The 20179-nt window shown below is 38.2% G+C and overlaps 1 protein-coding gene across 1 annotated transcript in view; it reads right to left on the bottom strand.

Annotated features, from left to right (window-relative positions):
* Window positions 1–20179, bottom strand: part of LOC150089573 (uncharacterized) — a 183973-nt gene that overhangs the window by 140919 nt on the left and 22875 nt on the right. The window contains exon 3 of the mRNA XM_090368672.1: window positions 7569–7642. Within this exon, the coding sequence (XP_090224798.1) occupies window positions 7569–7642 (74 nt within the window). The remainder of the gene's footprint in view (window positions 1–7568; window positions 7643–20179) is intronic.

Below are 20179 nucleotides of genomic sequence, written 5' to 3'. Positions count from 1 at the left end.
GTATTTCACGAATAAGTACACTTAATTTTATTTATATTCAAAAACATTTAACAAAAACTATATATCTATATTTTATTATAAATATTAAAAACTATATATTAATTAATATAATAAATTAATAATTAATAAATATTAATATATTTATTATATTAATTTATGTAACTGTTTTATTAGAGCGAAACATTTACATTAAGACAATTATAATAATTAATTTTAATATAAAATTAATTATATAATTTAAAACTACATTAATATTAAAATTTGGGGAACCCAAAGCCAAATCTGCACCCAGGTCCCTAGACACATTTGTGCAGCTTGGACCAGTATTCCTGGTCCAAGCTGCACAAATTAGCAACTACCCCACCCCCGCTTTCAGAAAATCCTGGGACCAGCACTGCTGGCATTTATTATACTCTTTCTCACTAGTCATTCCAGTTTATGGTTGTCCATGAGTGCGTGCTGTATATTTTGATTTGTTATATATATATTGTGTGCAAAAGTTATATACAGCTCCTATATATACACATTCTAACTACCTGTACTGGAAATGATGAATGCAGAAAAAAAATTTAAAAAAAAATGAATGCAGAAAAAAAGAAAAAGCATTAAATATTGAAATAAAAATGGAAGTGTTCAAATTTTTGCCATCTGTTCGGCAACCATTCTTTCCCAATATAGTTTTATGCCTCCATGTTTCATCTGAGAAAGATGAAATATCCAAGGAGGTTAGCCATTAGCATTTGGTTTACTTAACTCTTTTAAAGCCTTCTACACTACAATTAAGTCAACACATAGATGTTCTATTTCCTAAGAGAGTAATTAAAAAAAAAACCCAGTCATTCCTGATAAGAATGTCCTTTTGTGCACAAATTAATGCTGTTGCTCTTCTCTCCACACTTTCCAAAAGATCTATGTCCCTCCTAAAATGACATTTCCAAACATGTATTCAGTATTCCATATAAAATGGAATAATCACTACCCAGCTAGCAAGGTTCCTGTATACAACTGAAAAACCCAATGGGCTAATCTAGCAGCTTGTTTGCACTGTTTAGGGGAGTTTCATGCCAGACTACAATTATTCTTAAATCTTTTTCATATTCCACTACATTGAGTGTGGTACAAGCCAAATGGTACCATGTTATTTTGGGATTACTGATTCCCAAATTTAGTACCGCATTTCCCCATGTATAAGACGCACCTTTTTTCGAAAAATTTGGGGTTAAAAACTGGGTGCGTCTTATACAGTGGTTGTAGATTTTTTTTTTTACTTCCATTTCCCGCGCTTGTTGTCCTTGCACTCATTGTTTTGCACTTGTTACCGGTATATTTAGGTTACGTTTTGCCACATTCTGCCCGAAATGGCTCAGAAAAGATTTTCGTACAGTGCTGAATTCAAGTTAAAAGTGATCCAGTTTTCAAAAGTGAATGGAAATCGTGCTGCTGAACGTAAGTTTGGTCCTCCTCCAACTGAGAAAACAATCCGAGACTGGCTACGGGGAGAAGAAACCCTACTTAAAACGCCACGGCAGAAGAAGGCCATTAGAAGCAAGTCAGCAAAATGGCCTGATTTACTTTGCTCCTCAATCTACAGGGTGTTTCAGTTAAACGTTTCAGAACTTCTAAGAGGGGTAGGGTACATCCTGACAACTCGAAATCATATAGCAATGTGGGGTCGGAAATGCTTTCCTGAAGCGGTGTTGTACACAGAAGCACCATAAAGAAAAGAGACCGTAAGTGAGAAATCGTTTTAATAATACATGAAAAAAAGAGTCCTGAGCCGGATATCATCATTCTTCTCTTTTTTGGTGATTCCTTTCTACTTCTGACTCTTGCTTGATCTCTCTCTCTCTCTCTCTCTCTCTCTCTCTCTCTCTCTCTCTCTCTCAGGGTAACTCGGGAATTTTTTTGGCTTGTGCAGCATAAGCCTTAGGCTTCCTTGCACCATATGGCTAATAATAATAATAATAATAATAAAAGAAGCAAAAGGTACATGGATTAAAGTAAGTGTTCGAAGTTTCTTCCACGGGCTACAATGCACGCCTCACATCTCCGACGCATGGACATCCGAACATTCTGGAATACTCCAGGCGAATTTCGAATTTCTTCGGCAGCTACTGCGATTCTTGCAACCAGCTCCTCAGCATTGTCAACAGGGGTGTCATAAACTAGCGATTTCATATGACCCCAGAAATAAAAATCAAGACATGATAGGTCGGGTGACCGAGCAGGCCAACGCACGGGACCACCACGTCCGATCCACTGTTGACCAAATGTGACATCCAAGTAGTTACGAACATCTCCGCTATAATGGGCAGGGGCTCCATCGTGTTGGAACCACATTGTCTGTTGCGTCGATGCAGAAATCTGTTCATCTCTCAAAAGTTGTGGCAATACTTGCTGCAGAAAGATCAAGTAGATAGGTCCGGTTAGACGACACGGTAACAGGTAAGGTCCGATGAGATGATCTCCCATAATACCGGCCCATACATTGACCGAAAATCGAATCTGTGCTGCACGACGTCGTATTGCATGCGGGTTCTCGACCGCCCAGATATGGTCGTTATGCGTGTTGAAAATTCCTTCCCTTGTGAAGGATGCCTCATCGGAAAACAACACTTCAGCAGGAAAAAGGGGATTTGTAGCACATTTTCCAAGGTACCACTGTGCGAAAGCAATACGAGGTGCATAATCCTCCGGTTGCTGTGTCTGGACACGCTGCACGTGAAACGGATGCATGTCTTGTTCTCGGAGAATCCTCCAGATGCTGCATTGGGAAACCCCAACTGCGTTTGCTAGACTTCGTGTACTCGTTCTTGGATTCCCCTGTACATGCTGCAGCACATTCTGTTCGACGGCTGGAGTCCGTGCTGTTCTTACCCTGTCCCTGTCAGCTCTTTCAAATGAACCTCTCTCAGCTAACCTCTGGTGCAGTCTTGCAAAGAAATTATGACTGGGAATACGCCTCGTCGGATATCGTTCCGCGTACAAACGCTATGCGGCTGGCCCACTACAATTTGCAGCCCCGTACGCCAAATGCATATCGGCTAACTCTGCGTTCGTGTAATCATCCATCCTACTAACTTGGCGTTCTTGTTCAAGAAATTCGAAATCCGCCTGGAGCATTCCAGAATGTTCGGATGTCCATGCGTCGGAGATGTGAGGCGTGCATTGTAGCCCGTGGAAGAAACTTCGAACACTTACTTTAATCCATGTACCTTTTGCTTCTTTTCATGTATTATTAAAACGATTTCTCACTTACGGTCTCTTTTCTTTATGGTGCTTCTGTGAACAACACCGCTTCAAGAAAGCATTTCCGACCCCACATTGCTATATGATTTCGAGTTGTCAGGATGTACCCTACCCCTCTTAGAAGTTCTGAAACGTTTAACTGAAACACCCTGTATATCTTTAATTGAAGATATAGATTGAGGAGCAAAGGGCAATTGGAATTCCTGTGTCCACAAAGATGGTTCAGCATGAGGCAAGAAGAACTGCTGATGAAAAAGAAGGTACTGATTTCAAAGGAGGACACAATTGGTGCTTCAGGTTCATGAAACGGAATGGACTAAGCATGCATACACACACCAGACTTGCCCAAAAGATGCCTGAAAACTATGAGCAGAAGGTCCTTGAATTTCATCATTTTGTCATTCAATGCCAGAAGACACATCAGTTTGATTTGGGACAGATTGCAAATATGGACAAAGTCCCCCTTCAATTTGATATCCCAAGTAACAGAACTCTTGATAAGAAGGGGATGAAAACTAACTGTGAAGAAAAGTGGACATGAAAAGAGCCATTATACAGTTGTTCTAGCTTGTTGTGCCGACGGAACCAAGCTGCCTCCTATACTGATTTTCAAATGCAAAACAATGCCAAAAGAAGACATTCCATGAGGAGTGATTGTCCACATTCATGACAAGGGTTGGATGGATCAGGATGGGATGAAGATCTGGTTTGAGAAAGTTTGGAGCAGGAGACCAGGTGGGCTCTTATGCAAACCTGCCCTATTGGTGCTTGATCAGTTCAGGGCACACATAACAAAAAACATAAAGAAGATTGCTGCAGAGCAAAAAATAAAACTTGCCGTCATACCTGGAGGCTTGACATCCCAGCTCCAACCACTTGATGTGAGCATTAACAAACCCTTCAAAGTTGCCATGAGAGACGAATGGAACCGATGGATGAAGTCTTCTGGGAGCAATTTGACACCAGCAAGAAGAGTGAAGAAACCAACTATAGGAGAAGTTTGTACCTGGGTGAAAAGATCCTGGGATAATATCAAGATTGAGATCGTTGTCAAGTCATTTAAGATGTGTGGCATTTCAAATGCCATAGATGGAACTGAGGACGAGGCAATATATGAAGACAGTGATTCGTCATCAGACACAGATGAGGACAAGCTAATGGATGGGAGTTTTGACAGTGATGAGGAGTTGTATGAATTTCATGATGAATAAAACTTGAGTTCAATAACTTTATGTAATACATTTTTTTTCAAATTTCGGACCCTAAAATTAAGGTGCATCTTATACATGGGGAAATACAGTTGGTAATAGATCACTGCTCGGTGTGGAGGATATTTGTACCGGGGTAGAATTATGTCTAGCTAGCACTACTATGTTATTTCAAGGAATTATGTATAAGCAGGTTTGCGGTACGGCCATGGGCTCACCCATTAGTGGCACCGTGGCCAACCTGGCCACCATGGAGGAGTTGGAAAGTAGGGTTTTTAGTGGGTGTTCGTTTCCTATCAGGAATTGGAGAAGATACGTTGATGATACTTTTGCCTTGGTCCAGAAGGGGAGGGAAGATGATGCCGTTTGCTGGCTTAATAGCTTCTCCCAATTTATACAATTCACCTCAGAGGTGGAAACGGGCGGTACTCTATCGTTTTTGGATGTATTGGTCTCTAGGGTGGATTCTAGGCTTAAGACGTCAGTTTTTAAAAAACCCATGTGTAGAGGTCAATACACCCACTATAATTCAGCACAAGCTGGACAATACAAGAATAGTGTAGCAAAAGCTTTATTTGACAGAGTAAGATCACACTGTACCACTTCTGAGGATAAAGAGAAAGAAATTAATCGTGTCACGGCAGAACTTAGAAAGTGCGGATACCCCCAGAGGATCCTGGATAGATATAGTAGAGGGGTGTCTGAGTGTAGGGAGTCGTTCGTTCGGTAGCCACCGCATACATCCTCTACTATCCGGGACTTACTGAGCATCTGGCAAGAATTTTATGGGGTTATAAGACACGCTGTGTACAGCTTCCTGGGCGGAGGCTGTGCACAGCTGTGTCTCAGGTCAAAGACCGTATACCAAAAGATCTCAGTAGCGGAGTTATTTATAGAATAGAATGCCCGGATTGTGGGGAGTGTTATGTGGGGGAAACAAAATGACGGCTTAGGGATCGTCTGGGGGAACATTTAAATGCCATAAGAACCGCTGATTACAGTAAGTCTGCCGTGGCCGAACATTTTTGGGAGAAGCAGCATCAAATCTCCCCAGAGGACGCTATTATTTTGGATCGTGCACACGGATACTGGGAGCGTAAATGGCTCGAGGGTTTACGGATTGGTTCATCCAGTAAGAATACCATGAATAGAGATAGAGGCATGCGTATTCATCCTATTTTTGAAACAATTGTATTAAGTTCGGATGAACGATTTTCTTTGCCATGTACTCGAGACATTTCCGCTTCCGGTTTTGACCATGTGCCGATTGAACCACGTGTGGAGGTACCGTGAACCTGCTATTTAAGGAGATGTTGCAGGAAGTCATATTACTGTTGAAGAAGAGAGCTGACGCTCTCGAAAGCTCCAGGTTTTTAGCGCTTTTAATTTTATATTTTAGCTTATTTTATTGTAAACGATCTTTTATTACAGTTTTTAGTATTCCGCAATATACAATCATCAGTTTATTGTAAATAATTTGTTTTTGATTTTACATTATTTTTATACTATTTGTAAAAATTTTAGTTACAGTAAATTTTGTTCAATGGTCGGTGTATGAGTTTATTTCCTAGATATGGAAATACAGTATTTTGTATTTATCACTGTTAAATCAAAATTCCCATTTTCCAGCCCATCTGTTTAGTTCATCTAGATCCTCTTGAAGCAGCATACCATGATTAGCATTAGCAGTAGCAAAGGATGCAAGCTTATACAGCATCAGCAAAGGAGAAAAAAAAAAAGATACTTCCCATTTCACCTATTCATTCTCTCCAATAGTTTCTCTAGTTCTTCCTTGAATTTATTTAATGTATCAACTGCCACAACAGATAGAAATCTGTTCCAGCAATCAATAACCACTGCTAAATACGAAATTCACACATCTATTCTGCAACCATCCTTCATAAATTTGAATTTGCCCACTCATGTGTAGTCTCCCTTCTCTCTCTCTCTCTCTCTCTCTCTCTCTCTCTCTCTCTCTCTCTCTCTCTCTCTCTCTCTTATACTCAAGATGTGACCTGACCATTGCCTTATACAATGGGATAATCACCTCCTTATCCCTGCTAGCAAAATTCCTGTATATCATTAACAAAACCCCATGAACTGTCCTAGCAGCCTATCTGCACTGCTCAGAGAATTTCATATCCAACAGAACAATTACCCCCAGGTCTTTTCATTTTCCACTACCGAGTTAACCCCAGAGTAATGTACCACACAGATGGTACATTACTTGGGGATTACTGCTACCCATATGCAGTAATTTGCATTTGTCAATGTTAAACTGAAGTTTGTTACCATTTCTCACCCTGTCTGCCTAACTTTTATGCAGTAGCATACTGCTCATTCCTGTCATTAACCACCCTGCCAACCTTTTTATCATCTGCAAACTTGGATATTAAGCCTGATATGCCTTCATAATATATATTGATAAACATAGAAAACAACAATGGGCCCAACACCGAACTCTGACGGACTCCTCTAATAACATTAGGCCACGAAGAGCAGTCTTCTCCCACTCAACCATTCCTTTATCCACAGCAGTGACTTGCCCTTAATGCCACACTGCTCCACTTTGTACAGCAGTCTTTTATGAGCATCAGTAGAAAAAGCTTTCCAGAAATCCAAGTATAGGATTTCAAAATTATTTTTTGCATCCAGTTCCTCTGTGACCACATCACAGTATGCAATCAAATTGGTCCGACAAGACTTCTTCTTCTTAACAAACCATGCTGTATCTGAAGTATAACTGCAGCCTTGTCTAGATTATCCTGCATTACTTCTTTAACCAGTGACTTCATTAATTTTTCCTGGAACAGAAATTAAACTAACAGGTCTGTAATTACTCATGTCACCCTTTGAAACCCCCTTTTGAATTGGGAATACATTTACACATTTCCAGTGAGTGGGGACCTCCCCTAAATCCAAGGATGCTATCATATTTATGGCCAAGGGTTTGCTTACTTCCTTCACTGCCTTCCTTAAAATAACTGGAAAGATCCCAGGTGCTTTTCTTATGTTTAAGTACAACAATTTCTCTTCCACTTTCCTCTTACTTATTACAAAATCATTTAGCTCACTGTTAGAGTTTTATAAACAGATGGCAACTCATCATACCTGAAAACACTTTTCTAGCAATTCCAACAGTCTCTCATCCGGTGGAAGATTTTCTGGAATACTTGTATGCAACTCTGGAAGAAACATTTAATAAGGTTTTAAAAACTACCATATAATTATGCAAAAATAGCAAATCAATGCAATCTAACATTTAAATAAAATTCTTGCATGATTATATAAATAAAAAATTATATAAAAACACAATGATTCTCAATCTTTTTTTTTTTTATGCACATAACATCCAAGAAACTTAATTGTGCCCTACATGCTCAAACCACAAGTTCAAACTTGCAATTAACACAAAAGTGTTAATTGCAAGTTTGAACTCGTGATTTGAGCATGTAGGGCACAAGCAATTAAGCGACCTTGTTGGTCAGTCAAAAACTTACAAATAAAGATAATAAAGTTTTGAAATCTTCAGCATGGCAGGATTAGATCACTTAGGTTTAATCCTGCCCCCTAAAGGCTCTAAAGGGATTACCACGATGGGGTTGTTTCACTGCGTGTGAAAATGGTAGAGTTAAAATATCAGCTAAGGTCTATATCAGACCTTAGCTGATATTTTAACTCTACATGCTTACATGCTTTCATGCTTACATTTTTCACACTTAGATTTTGTTACCAGTTCTCAAAGAACCTCACCTTGGTTATCCCTTCGGAGACCTCAGGGGCAGAATTAAACCATAGGGATCTAATCTACTATGCTGAAAATTTCGCCTGGTATTGGTTGGAAGTAGGGATGGCAAAAAAATAATAAAAATAAAATAGATATATCAATCATATGATAATCAAAAACTATACATCGATACTAGCAATATACTGCAATGAATGTCAATATTTGTCAGCATATACTAATATACTGAATTTTTTTTTTTTTTATGAAAACCCAAACACAAAAGGTATTAGAACCCATAGTATCATGCATAGGTTGAGAAGACAGATGATATTTGCTAACAGACTTGAATTGATGCAGATTGTAATTTTTCAGGAAGGTTAAAGTTGAAGGATAAATTTGTGGAAAAAAAAAAGGTGGTTTTGACTTAAGTTGGTCAGCAAATGGCTGCTGACTGGTCACAGCATGCATTCAGACTTATCTGGAGGGGGGGGGGAAATAAAAGAAGCTAATTCAGAAGAACTGAGCCCATGAAAAAAGTATATACAGAAAAGACAGTCAGCAGAAACAGAACATCTATGAGACAGAGAGTGAATAGACTTTGTAGAGATGGGCTATCGATTAACCTAACTGCCCACTTTTGAATGAAATCTTAATTCATTCTTTGAATGAATTAAGCCTGAGAAAGGTTATGGGGGCACTGCCCCAGATATGGGAACAATATTCCACGGTAGGGCAGATTTCAGATTTGTACAGCGCAAGTAGTGTTTAGAGAAGTAATACACAGAGCGAAAGAGAAAATCAAGTTTTTTTTTTTTTTTTAGTTGTAGAGGAAGCAATATTTGTGATGTGTTTTCATCAAGAGAGAGAGAAAGAGAGAGAGAGAGAGAGAGAGATTAGAAGTCAGGGTAATCCCTAATAGAGATATGTGATCTTGTCTAGAAATCTGATTGTCATTAAAGATAAGCATAGAAACAGAAAAATCCATTTTGCAAGATATAAGACAGGACTGAGTTTTAAAAGGATTGAAATTAACTAAGTTATCTTTGCTCCATTGGAAAATTACCTGCAGATCAGTATTTAAGGAATTGGTAACAGATATTCAAGAAGTTAAGGCAGGGTAAGGTTTCTCAAAACTGGACGGTGGAATGCAATGTATTATCAGTAGCAAAGCTGTGGACAGGATTTCCAGTTAATGGAAGGTTGTTAATATACTAGAGGAGAGGAGTGGGAGAAAGAACTGAACACTGGGGAACATCAGCATTTGTGCAGAAGTAAAGAGCCATCCACCATCACTTGTAGAAAGCAGTCAGAGAGAAAACCAGGTACCCAATTGCAAAAAAACAGTCAGCAATCAGGAAGCTTGTTTAGAATTCCTTTATGCCAAACACAATCAAAAGCCTTAGAAATGTCAAGAACTTCTCGAGTTTCACCAAACTTTTTTTTTTTTTATGAAAACCCCAAACACGAAAGGTATCAAAACCTATAGTACTTAGTACCGTGCATGGGTTGAAGGAGAAGTATGGGGGGAGGGGGGGCACTGAATTTGTCCATAGAGGGGTAACATAAGCCACCAGTGGATCAACACCACCATACATCACCAGTGGATCAATGCTGATGGAAACCATATTGGCAATCGTTCATTAGATGGAAGGTTTCAAAATAGTTTGTGAGCTAGTGGTTAATGGATTTGTCCATTACTTTGGAAAGACTAGAGGAAAGTGCAAAAGGGTGATAACTGGATGGGAAGGATTTGTCACTCTTTTTAGAAACAGGCAGAATATGAGCAAATTCTAAGCAGAAAGAAAAACATCAGTGGAATAAGAAAGTGTAAAAAGGAGACAGAACAAGAGCAGAGGTTTTGAGAACCAATGGAGAAATGCCATCAGGACCCATAGCTTTCTTGGCATCAAGAAAGATCCAGATCCTGATGGCATTTCTTGTTCAAAATTCTTCTGACATTCTTTTGATGAAAAACTACAGAAGGCACTGAGTAGAGCATACTGGGAATGGAATGGAATGGAATGGAATGGTAGGAGGCAGTTTACCAAGATTATCAATACAAGGGTTAGAAGAAAAGAAGGATGCTAGTAAGCCAGCTTTAGCTGAGGAGGCAATAGAACCATCAGGTTTTAACACAGGCAAGAATAAAATAGGTACTGTATTTCCCCATGTATAAGACACACCTTTTTTCGAAAAATTTGGGGTCTAAAAACTGGGTGCGTCTTATACAGTGGTTGTAGATTTTTTTACTTGCATTTCCCGCTTTTTCGCGCTTGTTGTCTTTGCGCTCATTGTTTCGCACTTGTTACCAGTATATTAGGTTACGTTTTGCCACGTTCTGCCCAGAAATGGCTCAGAAAAGATTTTCGTACAGTGCTGAATTCAAGTTATGAGGAGTTGTATGAATTTTATGATGAATAAAACTTGAGTTCAATAACTTTATGTAATACATTTTTTTTCAAATTTCGGGCCCCAAAATTAAAGTGCATCTTATACATGGGGAAATACGGTAAATTGCACTGGCAATAGACCAGACTGCTCATCTATAGTTTGGACAAGAAGCAAGTTTTCTACTCTTATCCTGTTCAAAATCTAGTTTAGACTGATTAATTAACTGCCTTAAAATTGTTGCAAGCTTTAATGTAGGCAGAAAATGAACCTGGGAATTTGGATGGAGACATTGCAATATGCAACATTCTTATCTTGAACATCCTTAGCACATTTATTGGAACCTAGGGATTTGGATGCAAGGCATTGCAACATTCTTATCTTGAACAGCCTTAGCACATTTATTGGAAAACCAAGGTTTAAATAAAGCGAGTTTAAGGTGGAGTGTGGGATAAAGGATTTCAACCCAACGAGAATAATTTCACTGATATGACCTGAACAAACACTGACATCAGAAGATGTAAAACAGTAATAAAACTGAGCGAAAGAAGTGGGAAAACAGAAATTTTGCAGAACAGATGTTTGGAAATTTGCATTCAGCCAGAGAGCAATCAATTGTTAGACTAAACTTCCACCTAGCATGTAGAAGTGCACAGTTTAAATAAATTTAAAAGAAGGGTTAGACAAATTATTATAAATAATAAGCAAATGAAGTGAGCAATGGTATTTTTTTTTTTGGCTGGTCATGCTGTAGAAGCTTTGCCAATACTAATACTATATTACAGCTTGACTGTAACATCTTTTCGTATGAGAAGACTCCAGGAGGCAATATTGTGGTATTAGTGACACCATTATGTTCCATCCTGAAATTAGGAGCAACCTGTTGACCTGACTTTGAGGCAATCTTCATTACGAAGTCGCACCACACAAACCAATTGCAATGACTTCATCAACTGGTATATTTCCACAGCTATCAACTCTACTCCTTACTTCCTCTTACAGAAACTTCAATATGACATTTTGTTTTCCATCTGTCATATAAAACATGTAGAAAACCTTGAAAAATGTATGTTGGTAAATGGCAAGAAAAAGCTGTTAATTGTGCAAAACTCTTTATAACTCCCTTGTGTTTTTTTTTTTTATGATTTTATTTACCAACAGTAACTATTCTCTAATGCAAATATCCAAAATATTTAACAGGACTAGACTGAACTTCAAAGGGAGGGGACCAAGAAAGATGCCAAGTATTACTCTTCAAACCATCTCTACACAAACATTGCCACATGCATGATGTCTACTATTTTGGAACATTCTGCTACTATCTCGATATACTGTATTATCAAGAATTCAGAAAGAATCTGATCTGATCTGAAACAATACTTGATACCCTCAAGAGTTGATAGAATTACCAAGGATGGAAACTAGTAAACATACTCCAGATTCATTGCTTTGTATGGCTTCGTTCATGCCCACATAAGAGCAGTAAACAACCACATTGGCCAACCTGATACTGATGGTTACTAATGTTCCTGAATTGGTTGATGACAAATTGAATAAGTCAGTAATAGCTAGGCTACAGCATAGATAATACCAAATGTGTGTGTTGAAGGACTTGATTTTTTTTAATGCTATAAGCTTACTTTCTTGTATCATTTTCCACTACTAATACTAATAATAATAACTGAAAGGAAACTAGGAGTGAAATTATTACAAAAGTTCAAAAGTGAACAGGGGCAGATCCAGGTTTTGTGGGGCCAGAAGCTTATACAATTTTTGGGGCCCTCTTTACACACCTCTATAATACTTTTTTCCTACATTTTATCTTCATGTGACAGCAATTTTGTAATATCATTTTCTATAGAGAGAATAAAGATAAATCAGTCTTTCCTCTAGCATGCAGTTCTCCCCAAGAAAATTTTGTCAGCTTTGTGGCATTATGAAGTAGCCAGGTGGGGAAGTGTAATACTTCACAATATTATAAAATTTTCTGTTATTTATAAATGTGACTTAAGCAATTCAGAGCAAAAATTAATTACATAATTTAACAATATATGCTCCTATCACATTGACCTTGATCGCATAGTATGTTCGAATTAATATTGATCGAGATCAGTGAGCAGTACTGCAAGAATCGCTTAAATTTTAGATGGGCAGTCAGCTAAATTCCATTAATTTTTTATCTGAATTTTCTCTCAGTTCTTTTAATAAATAAATTTAAAGGTGACAAAGAAGGTACCCTTCATATATGTCCAAATCAGGAGTCTGTAATTTCTCACTTGTTTTATTGAAATTCTCCAAAACATCTTTCCAAATTGCAGTTAAAATGCAATATTCAAGCTTTATCAACTTTTTTGCATTGTGTTTGTGTTCGAGTTTCTCTTCTGAGTCTTCCAAAATATATTTTAGGGTCCTTAAAATGTCACTGTACCCAAGTTGCAAGGCTTGAACAGCTTTATAATAATGGGACCATCTTGTTACACTTAGACTCTAAGAAAAATCCAAGTTGGCATGTGTGTTTAAAATACTCCATCTATGAGATGAACCCAAAAAGAAAACATATAACTGTTGCAAAATACCAAAGCAGTCAACAACTTCAGGATGCATAAAATATGCAACTTCCCACACAAACATACTTGCACTTTGTAGCACTGCTACAGGTTTTTGCCCTACAAACACAGAAATTCTGATAAATTCTATTTCACATGATTCCCATCAAAAAAAGAAAAAATGCATGGTGCATTTATAATTGTATACATTGGATTATTGAGTATATTCCTGACAGGAGAGAAATTCTGTTTTGACTAGGCATCGATGAGAACCAAATCTTCTGCTTACAATTTTACACATCTGACGATTGAAAAAAGTTCAGGTACTATGGCCTCCATAGCCGAGTGGTCAGGGGCAGGAGTGCAGTAGCACACGTTCTTTGAGTAGACCGGGGTTCAAACCCCTGACTGCTAAATACGGTCGTTCTGCCAACCCACTCTGGACCAGTGTTGCAGATTATGTTGCAGATAGTGTTGCATTTCCCTCAACATGAATTGTTGAGGAGGCTTCCATTCCGCAGTGGGTTGATAATGGCTGCAGGTTTACCTTTTTACTGTGAAGGTAGCTTTTCTCTGACAAGATGAAGAGAATGATCTGCACATGGCCTGCTGTATTCTGCATACTTATTTATGTAGTTAAAGAGTGCTTGAAGCCCTTTGTCCTCATCTTTTATAACAGCTGCATTGTCATATGACTGACTGTGAATGTTGTTCACAATCAACCAGAACTTGTTTCACTTTGTTGAATAAAGTCACAGATAGATGGTTTTCAGTTGATGAAAAAGTTAAAAATCACTAATAGGGCTTTCCATTATAACAGTAGCACACAATAATCACCAACTGATCAGTATTTGTCACATCTGGTGTAGCATCTGCAATAATGGAGTAGTATTTGGTGTCTGGTTTATTTATTTGATTTACCACTTCGTTTTGTACATGTAAACTGTTTTGAATAAATAAGTCACTTTTGTTTTTTTCATTTTGACATTTTCCAAGTGCCCATGCAAAAATGGATCAAATTCAGCAATTAGTTTGATGATTCCCATGAAATTTCTGTTATTTGAAGAATGCCAATTTTCATTGTGACCTCTGAAGGGCAAAACTCTTTCACTTAAAAATTAAATAACTGCAACAACTCTTTTTAGCACTTCAAAATAATACTGAATGTTCTTTCTTGTCTGTTCTTCAAGACATTGGTTCAGTGCATTTTTATTTGATTTACATGTAATCCAAGTAAACATAGCTTTCTTGTTTACATTTTTAGCTTCCACTAGGATACTTCCTTCCCGTCATATCTGAATTTTGGTATGATCAGTAATTCTGAAAAAAATATACAAAATTAATCTGAACTTAAGTCATACAAAAGAGTAATTCAAATGAATTTTAAAATTGCCGCTACATTATATTGAACTACAGAATTGTGTGACCAAATTACTCTTATACTACATACATTGACTTACTGATGAATATGTGTAGAAGTTTTGTCACTGGAACACTTGTTTCTTCAGGCTATTTTATTGAGTCAGTAGCAATTTTGTGTGGTCAGATGTGTCAGATACCCTAAGACATGATCAAATACATTGGGATGCATAAAATATGCAAATTCCCACACAAACATACTTGCAGTTTTTAAACTGCAAGTATGTTTGTGTGGGAATTTGCATAAACTGCTACAGGTTTGTGCCCTACAAACACAGAAATTCTGATAAATTCTATTTCACATGATTCCCATCAAAAAAAGAAAAAAATGCATGGTGCATTTATAATTGTATACATTGCATTATTGAGTATATTCCTGACAGGAGAGAAATTCTGTTTTGACTAGGCATCGATGAGAACCAAATCTTCTGCTTACAATTTTACACATCTGATGATTGGAAAAATTTTCCACAGACTTGCTTCTGGCTCCATACATTTCAAACTTTGTTTCTCCTCCACTACCCACATACTTCTGGTGGTGATCACCATAGGACATGTTCATATTGCGATACAACCTTTGGCCCTGCACCTTTGTGTCATGATACTGGGAGAGTCATCACAGTGGGCAGCAGGAATGTTCCTGTAAGCCATTCCTACACTGGACGGCTATCAATAACTTAACTACACACGGAAGTGACTGCAAACCACAAATATATTCCATTAAAGCCAAACTAAATGTATCCCAACTCAACTTCCCCTTAGCTGGATCTCAAAAAATGCCTGCGGTCACTCCAACACCACCCGACACAAGAGGAAGTGTTGACAGAGGGGAAGTCACAGTGGAAAGAGACAGCGGGTCTATACCGATTGTGTGCGTCTCCGTAGCCAGGTGGGAAGGAGCAGCAGTGCGTAGAACACGCTTCTTGATTAGACCGGGGTTCGAGCCCGTCACCACCAAATACGGAGGATGCGGAAAGGTCAGGGAATGACCACCGCATATTCCGGAGCAACATGGCCTTAGTTGCTAATGCTCCTAAAAACCAAATAACAAACAAACATATACCGATTGTGGTTAAAATATCTTATTTTTGCAACTTTAAAAAACATATGACCGTGTGAACACATTGCTACAGTCCCTGAAGCTTAAGCTTCGTGGTAAATCTGCCTCTGAAAGTGAATAAGGCAGAGAAGATGATGAGCCTATCTATGGGGGCAACTTGAATTGTAATAACTCTCGGTTCTTGGTGTGCTAAGGAACACATGTTCCAACTGGATTCCCTATCTAGCTAATAATTTCTTGTGTGTGTGTGTGTGTGTGTGTGTGTGTGTGTGTGTGTGTGTGTGTGTGTGTGTGTGTGTGTGTGTGTGTGTGTGTGTGTTGTTATTTGGTTTTTAGGAGCATTAGCAACTAAGGCCATATTGCTCTGGGGATATGCGGTGGTCATTCCCTGACCTTTCCGCATCTGGTGGCTCACGGGCTCGAACCCCGGTCTAATCAAGAAGCATGTGCTACGCACTGCTGCTCCTGCCCACCTGGCTATGGAGGCGCCGTGTGTGTGTTTAGAAGTTGCACTGTTTTAAATGGAAGCATCTTTGAACATATGATTCAGACATCATGTAGTTATTTGTCAACAACTTTTGTCCCATTTCAAACACAAAAAAGGATGCACTTTTAAACATTACTATGACTGGAGATGAATACTTTCTACAATTCATCCCTACAATTCTGGAAACAAGAGAATCCAAGGAATTTCAATATAAAACATCACCAAGTCCAAAACAATTCAAAGCCTACACATCAACCAAGCAAGTAATGTCTTTTTTGGGACTCTATGGGTATTACCCACATCAAATTTTTGGAAGGAGGGATCACATGCAATTCGTTGTGGTACACTAGGACACTTGACAAGCTCAACAAAAGAATCAAAAGAGTAAGGCCTAGCACCATAACAATACTGACTGAAATTGACAACACTTCATCTCACTGCAGAAGCACAATAGCAATACTGAATCAAATTGACAACATGTCACCTCCTGCAGCAGCATAACATCAGCAAGATGTTAGCCAGATTTGGCCTCTATAGCTACATTTGGCCTCAACTGATTTTATTTTTTTAAAAGCTTAAAGAACTCCACAACAATGAATAATGGCAACATGTGACCTCACCGTAATTTGAAGTTCTGCATTCTCTCCATAACCAAATTTTCCCCAAAGAGAACTTTACTTCAATAGTATACAAAAACTTTGCAAGTATTCAATATTGTCCCTGTGTTTTCCTCATTACTGAATGACTGCACTCTAATCCAGTATTTTATCCTGTCCAGCTTTTTTCCCCTCTTCCAACAATGAGCAATGGTACAACCTCAAAGCACCTTTCCACACTAGTTTTCTTTTTTTTTTTGACAAACACAAAGTACCATGTAAATCAAAGAAAACATAAGAAACATATTTGGGATTGAAACAAAAGAGGCTAATGATTCAAGTCCTTTGATATAGAAACATTACATAAGATTCATCTATTTGATGTAAGGAAGCAAACTTTTATGAATCGACCATAAAAAAAAAAGTTACTCTACACAGGGCATTTCACAGTACATTTCAGGCAGGTTAACAAATAATAATAATCCTTGATTTATAACAGAAAAAAAAAAAAAGGAATGACGTGCAAACCACGAACATTTCATATCTGTGCATCCACCACACTGCAAATTCATTCTTCCAACCAGTGCATGGCAACAAACATAATATCTACATAATACATAAACTGCACTGTATATTGCAGCTTCAGCTACAATATACAGTACAGTAATTCCCGAGTTACGTAACTTTGGACTTACATAAATTTTTTTCACTCAATTTTTTATTTTTTTTTTAGGTTTGTAGAATTTAAAAAAGCAAAAAAAACCAATCAATAACGACGAACACAGTACTCACAAATTGCACACGTGAGATATGGAGAAACAAGCTTAAAAAATAGGACTGAAGAGAAGATACTGAAAATTTATTTGTTTTTTTTTATGATTAAAGATTTCAGTGAAGGGGGGGGAACACACATTTCATCATAATAACATAAAAACCCACACAATTCCAGCTATCAATATTATTGCAATCACAATAAGATCGAGTTTACTACCCGTTTATAATGAATTCCACTAACAGAAAAGCCCAATAAACTGGAAACTGCAAATTGTCTTTATTGTTTTATGGTAGTGACCTCCAGAAATGTGCTTTAGTAAAATGTGAGCTTGCGTGAGGTGATAGTAGTGTGTTTCTGCCTCAACCCTGTGAAGTTTTTTACAGAAAATTTCATTTTGCCCGTTATCATGGTGCCGATAAAGAGAATACATTGAAAGGACAGAATTCATGAGATACCTGGTTTCTGGGCAACCCGATGCTCACCCCTCTTGCTAGTGGATGAATCCGCTGCTTAGCAGATATAAAGGTACACTGCATCACTGCATTCACATAGACGGTAATTCGATGTCAGTATGGATAAACGTTGTGAGTTAACCGACTTTTGAAAGAGGGATGAGAGTGGGTGCCCGACGCATGGGTCACTCTATCGTGGAGGTGGTACAGAAATTGCACCATCCCCATTCGACAGTATCAAGAGTGTATCAGGAATACGTCATTTCCAGAATAACATCTTATCATGGACAGCACTATGGGCAAAGAGAGGTGGCAGATAACGTGGCCATCGACGTCAGTCTCACACTGTTTCAGCCAACCGGAGAGCAACAGTGGAAAAAAAAAAAATCACCGCAGACTTCAACAAGGGAGGTAGCAGAAACTTCTCCACCAAGACCATCAGGTGATCATTAGCCGCAATAGGTTATGGGAGCCACCGACCCACCAGAGTCCCATTGCTAACACCATGACACAGGACTCTACGCCTCAACTGGGTAAAAGAACATCGGCACTGGACATTGGAGACAGGTCTCCTGGTCCGCTGAGTCACATTTCCAGTTATTTTGAGCATATGGGAGGGTGTGTATCTGACAAAAACCACACAAAGCTATGCACCCATCATGTCAACGAGGAACTAACTATTCAGACAGGTGGATGGTCGGCAATGTTCTGGGGCGTGTTCAACTGGCACACGTTGGAACCTCTGATACATCTAGATGTATCAGATGTTGGAACCTCTGATACATCTAGATGCAGAAGTCCTAACGTGTGCCAGTGATACGTCTAGATGCATCTCTGAATGGTCCAGGTTACATGTCCATCCTTGCAGGCCATCTGCACCACTTTATGGGCATTGTGCACCCACAGGGCAATGGGCTCTTCCAGCAGGACAGGACACCTCCCCCACAGAGCTGTAGTGACTAGAACATGGGTCGAAGAGCATTCCACAGATTTTCCCACCATGGAATGGCTTCCCCATTCATTGGACATGAACCCTGTGGAGTATCTTTGGGATGCTGTGGAAAGGCCCATTCGAGCTTTGGATCCTTCACCCAGGAATGCGATGGAATTATGGACAGCGGTGGACATCAAGCATTGATGTCCACCGCTGGAACGCTTTCGTGAACTAGTGGACTCAATGCCTCGCCGTGTGACTGCCCTTATCAGGCAAAAGATGGGCCTATCCATTACTAGGCAGTTATCCCATGATTTCTGAACTGAGACCATGACAGAAATCATGGTCTCAGTTCCAGCAGTACTAGTAAATCTACCAAGAAAAGGAAAGCGATCGATTTGGATAAGAAAATTAAAATAATAAGGATTTATGAAAATTGTAAAACATTACAAGTATTGTACAGAATTTAGATTTGTCAGTGTCAACAGTGAACACAATAATAAAGGACAAAGATAGAATATGAGAAGTGACGACTAGATTGGCACCCAATGAAGTCAACTACTGTATAATAACCAAGGCTACGAAATACATATCAGTTTTTACAGTTCAGTAACATGCGTGTTTTTTACTTTTATGTTTCCTTTTCTAATGTTACTCTGGCTACTTCACCGCTGTCCTCTGATAAAGTTTTTAATTGAACTAATTATAACTTTTTCTATATTTATAACTAATATATAAAAAATATATAACTAATTAATTGAAAAATTTATTGCTATTTTTCTTCATTCTTCTAAGGATATTATGTGATTTTTGTAATTTTGGCATATCAGGGATATAGTAGCAATATTTTATTAGTCGTTCCCAAGTTACATAAAACTAAACTTACATAAGAAGTTCTGGAATGTATCTCTTTTGTATGTCAGGGACTTACTGTATACAGACAGCCAATGTTACATGTATGAAAAAATAAATAATAATTGCTGGATGTATGAAAAAATAAATAATTGCTGGATAAAATTTGGGAAGGCTCAACAAATCATTCTAACTGAGCAAAATATAAAATTTCACAAAAATCCGTCCACTGGGAGCAGAGTTATTACATGTGGGTGGACAGACAATGAAATAATAATTGGGTTTATATTAGTTTGATATTAATTAAATTTTGGATGGCTTCAGAAATCTTTTTAAAAGGCTCAATTATAAAATTTCATGATAATCCATCCACTAGGAGCCAAATTATTACATGCAGAGAGATGGACAGACATTGTGAAGACAATAAGTACATTATGCAGATATGCTAATGCACCTGAATATGGACAAATGGAGTTGTCTCCATTT

Source organism: Mastigoproctus giganteus, chromosome 2 (genome assembly GCF_048544385.1).
Source record: "Mastigoproctus giganteus isolate SK-2022 chromosome 2, ASM4854438v1, whole genome shotgun sequence".
In the NCBI taxonomy this organism is placed as follows: domain Eukaryota; kingdom Metazoa; phylum Arthropoda; class Arachnida; order Uropygi; family Thelyphonidae; genus Mastigoproctus; species Mastigoproctus giganteus.
Note: the sequence above shows the minus strand (reverse complement) of the source record. Positions and strands in the feature narration are given on the sequence as shown.